The sequence below is a fragment of the Alligator sinensis genome, unplaced genomic scaffold (assembly GCF_000455745.1).
Source record: "Alligator sinensis unplaced genomic scaffold, ASM45574v1 scaffold2226_1, whole genome shotgun sequence".
In the NCBI taxonomy this organism is placed as follows: Eukaryota; Metazoa; Chordata; order Crocodylia; family Alligatoridae; genus Alligator; species Alligator sinensis.
This window is the reverse complement of record NW_005844089.1, coordinates 1,082-5,734: the sequence shown is the minus strand read 5'-3', so window position 1 is coordinate 5,734 and position 4,653 is coordinate 1,082. Positions and strand designations below refer to the sequence as shown.

Here is a 4,653-nt window from a genome sequence, read left to right as displayed (position 1 = left end):
GTCAGGGGAGGCCCCAAAAGGAAAGGGAGAATGAAGCAGTGAACCAGGTACCATCTTTAGGTGGGTGTGAGAGTGGAGAAGGGGCAGAGCCCGGACAGAGCCCTGGCTGCAGAGAAGAAGTGGATCTGGGAGAGCTGAAGAGCCCCTGGAAAGAGGCACTGCATCCGGATGAAAGCAGTGGGGAGGGTGTCAGGGGGAAGCAGGAGCTCACGGCCAGGCACAGGGGCAGAGCCCGCCCCTGCCCTGAGGTCAGAAAAACCTTTAATAGCCCCTCACCCCTGGCTCAACACAAGATGAGGCACACTGGGAAGAAGCCCCATGTGTGCGCCAAGTGCGGGAAGAGCTTCACCTGGTCCTCCCACCTGATCCGGCACCAGTTCACGCACACAGGGGAGAAGGCACATAGGTGCTCACAGTGTGGGAAGAGATTCCGCCAATCCTCCCATCTGACCAAACACCAGCTTGTCCACACAGGAGAGAAGCCGTATCGGTGTTCAGAATGTGGAAAGAGCTTCATCTCCCCCTCTAAACTGGCCCATCACCAGCACATCCACACAGGAGTGATGTCATATCAGTGCTCGCTGTGTGGGAAGAGTTTCACCCGCTTCTTCAACCTGGTCCGACACCAACGCATCCACACAGGGGAGAAGCCACATCGGTGCTCGGAGTGTGGGAAGAGATTCACCCGATCTTCTGGCCTGATCCTGCACCAGATCATGCACACAGGGGAGAAGCCACATCGGTGCTCAGGGTGTGGGAAGCGCTTTCTTTGCTCCTCTGACCTGGCCCGACACCAGTGCAGCCACACAGGGGAGAAGCCACATCGGTGCTCTGAGTGTGGAAAGAGCTTTGCCCGCTCCTTCAACCTGGTCCGACACCAACGCATCCACACAGGGGAGAAGCCACATCGGTGCTTAGAGTGTGGGAAGAGCTTCACCCGATCCTCTGGCCTGATCCAGCACCAGATCATGCACACAGTGGAGAAGCCACATCAGTGCTCAGGGTGTGGGAAGCGCTTCCTTTGCTCCTCTGACCTGGCCCGACACCAATGCAGCCACAAAGGGGAGAAGCCACATCGGTGCTCAGAGTGTGGGAAGAGCTTCACCCGCTTCTCTCACTTGACCCAGCATCGGTTCATCCACACCCAGAAGCATCCATAAATTTGGGAGCAATGCAGGAAAGGGTATGGGTAGGCCCACCTGCTCAGTGCCCACCAGTGGCTGCCTTGAGGCAAGCAGCCTCGTGCTGGTGGACTGCAGCAAGAGTTCACCCAGTCTTGGCCCTTCCAGGGCCTTGCAGAACCCACAGGAGCCGGAGGCTGGCCCCCAAGGTTTGAGGAGGGGAGGGGCTAAGAGGAAATATCTGAGGCAGAGGCCAGTCTAGATGCTGGAAGAACCGGTGAGGGACCTCTCTGCATCAGGCTCTTTGGAGCCTGTCTCTTCACCATCATTCTCTAAAAGTGATCTATGCTTCAAGGGGGAGAAGAAGTGCTTTTGAAATAGGTTGCCTCTCCAAGACAACTGGCTTTAAATGACACCCAGGGACTGTCCTTGGCCAGCTCCCACCTTCCTCCTCCATCCTGGGCCCCGGGATTCTGGTATGAGAAGCTCCACAATTGCAGGAAGGAGAACATCTATGGCTGGGGAAGCATTTCCTGCCCTCTGCCCTGACCTCCTCTTCTCCCCACCACATTGCCTCTTGCTAGGCCTGCACATGCCCATTGCAGTCTGCAAGGAGCTCAGCTGCCACCTGCTGAGTCCAGTTTGGCAGGTTTTGCTTCTCAGCCCCTCTTCCGAACTCTGCGCTGCCAGGTGCCAGGTTCACCCCCCCCCTCCGCCCCTTCATCCCGTTCTCTATAGTGAATTCCTTGCTAATTAAGCCCCAGAGCTGAACATGGTATCCCTGTGGTTGGACTCTGTGTCAGGTCGGAGTTGTGAAATGGGAACAGACCAGGGCCCAAAATGCTCTCGGTGGCAGATGTCTGGGATTTCCCAACCCCTTCCCCTTGCAGAGCATTCACCACAATCCAGGGGTTGTTGTTAGCCCTCGGGTGCTGGAGGCGCCACATCCTGCTGTGCAGCAATGTGCCTGCCCTTTTCATAAAATCAGGCCATGAAGGTTGGAAGGGACCTCAGGAGGTTGCATCTAGTCCAGGCCCCTGCTCAAAGCAGGACTGTCCCCAACTGGATTATCCCAGCCAAAGGTTTGTCTAGCTGGGTCCTCAAAACCTCTGAGGATGGAGATTCCTCCACCTCTCTGGGTAGCCTGTTCCAGTGCTTTACAGCGCTCCTCATGAGGGTGTTTGTTTTTCCTAATATGCAACTTAAACTTTCCTTGCTGAAACTGGAGCCCATTGCTCCTTGTTTTGTCATGTGCCACCACTGAGAACAGTCCAGCTCCAGCCACAGAAACCCACTTTTGAAGGATCCTCTGGTCGGGGAAGTAGAGTTTCACTTGTGTGTGATATGGGGTAGCAGGGGTGAGGGAGATGTAGTCTGGGACAGGTCCCACTTCTTCGGTGGAAGGGTGGGGAAAGGATGAGGGTATCCTGTGGGTGAAATGCAGGACATTGTAATCTCCCACTGGGAATACTGAGGCCTCCCTGCTAGTACCAAAGCCATTTGGCTCCATGAGTGCCTGTAGGGGCTACTCTAAGAGTTTAATAACCCATCCTGGAGCACACTCGTTCATCTCTCTAATTTCCTTCTCGGCTGACCACCCCGCCCCCCTGCCCTGTGTATGAAACAGCCCTCACTTTCCTTACGTTACAGTGTTTAAGAAAATTTACTTGTAACTTCTGAGTAAGCCTCAGTTGCTTGGCAGGAGGACTCATATGGCATGGTGGTGGTGGCTACAGAAATAAGGGAAGGCATATGAATTTATTTGAAACATTTTGAAGGTACCTGTTGCATTTAGAAACCAAATTTCTAACCTAGTGCTTTACGAATTGACACAACACTGGTTGAATGGCAGAAAGGCTTAATACCCACCAACAAGTTACAGAACTAAATGACAGATGAGACTCTTTCTGAATATAAAATAAGCTATTAGCCCTTAGTATTATCTTAGCAGCATAGAGATCTTTACCCAATGCAGGCAGGAAGCAGTTTTTGTACAGCCTCAAAGCCTGGGTCCTTCACATGTTGGCTGGGTGGCAGGATGGTTTCTGGTCTGGACTGCGCACACCTTGCTGACAAATCTGCTTAGTTTTTATACTATTCAAGGCATTTTGCTTGATGGTTGGGCTATTTAATTCTGAACAAAACAGGGAGGAAAAGGTTGATTATCATATCACAACTGTTAATTGCCGGGCTCCTGTTCTTGATTGTCTAGGTGTAAAGACTCTGTATCTGTGGCCCCTGTAATAATGGGTCAATCACAGATGATGGGCTTTGAGTGTCAGACAGGATACTTAGAGGTGTCACCACCAAACCTGTTTTGGGGTGCTTGTATATCAATGGGGAGCTTGTACTGGTGGTGGTCTATTTACCAAACTGCAGACATGCAGTGAATGGCTTGCACATTTCTAACACCTTAGAGTGACATTGGGTTCCTGGTTTGAGCAATGTGAGACTGTCGGATACAGAACATCCCCCCTGTATTCAGTGTACCTTTTACAGGTTTCTTTTGAGATGCATATATAGCCTTTTGTTTCCTTTGGCTGCTAGGTCAATTGAAATGCATATGTGGTTTCCTTGCCTTCACTAGCTCAGCCTTTCTTTAAAGGGCTTTCTGAGGTATGCACATGTGATGAACACGTCAGGTCTCTGCCAACAATTTTAACCACTTTTATTATTGTATGGCTTGGGTCTGGTATTGGGTACTGCAAGCACTCCACTGTCTCAATGCCTAATGGGTTACAAGCCATTAACGGAGTTTGATTTTCTGGTGGCAGTCTTGTTACCACAGTCCAGTCTTGCCCCAGCCACTGTCGTGCACTGTCGTGCACTTTTATTTTGTGTCCAAGCTTTCACGGTTTTCATATTTCTTTGATGTTGAATGCGTAAGTGGCTGTGCAGGTTGGGGGCAACACATATAGGTCAGGGGGTGTATGTCAAAGGAAGTGAAATCCTCACCACCCCTTTCCAAGAGGGGAGCATGGGTGCACATCAGTTAAAGTCATGTGATAAGTCTGCACAAGCCCTGACTTCAGGCCGGCTTCCCAAATGCAGTTCTCACTGTTTCTGTGATGTAGTCTTATGGAGAAGAGGATGGTGTGCTACAGAAATAGATGCATAAGCATTTGTGGTCAGGGCCCTGAGCAGGGTTGAATAGGAGCAGAAGGAGGCACCTCAGTTTACTAGGGTCCCTACTGGCCAAAATGGGTCTGGCCCCGTGTGGGGATGCAGGCAGCCTCACTTGCTGCGAAGAGAGAGGCCAGATAGCTGCTTCTGTCCCATGACAGCTCCAGCAAGTGCCTAATGACATGGGAAAGTGCAGGTGGGACCCTGCTGATGAGGTCAGACCTCCACTTACACCCATGGCCACAACCATCCTAGGCTCCATGTTGTATTGGATCATGACATTCCCCCAGGACGAATAAAGCCAGGAGATCTTCTCTTTTCATAGTTTCATAGTAGCTAGGGTCAGGAGGGACCTGAACAGATCATCTAGCCTGACCCCCTGCCACAGGCAGGAAAGTATGGTGGGGTC

General features: G+C 51.7%; 1 protein-coding gene across 1 annotated transcript in view; it reads left to right on the top strand.

The window, feature by feature from the left end:
* LOC102387162 (gastrula zinc finger protein XlCGF17.1-like) overlaps window positions 1–4,531 on the top strand; it is a 5,058-nt gene extending 527 nt beyond the window's left edge. Inside the window, exon 2 of the mRNA XM_014527747.2 lies at window positions 6–4,531. Within this exon, the coding sequence (XP_014383233.2) occupies window positions 6–1,160 (1,155 nt within the window). The 3' untranslated portion in view covers window positions 1,161–4,531. The remainder of the gene's footprint in view (window positions 1–5) is intronic.
* Window positions 4,532–4,653: the final 122 nt, after the last annotated feature.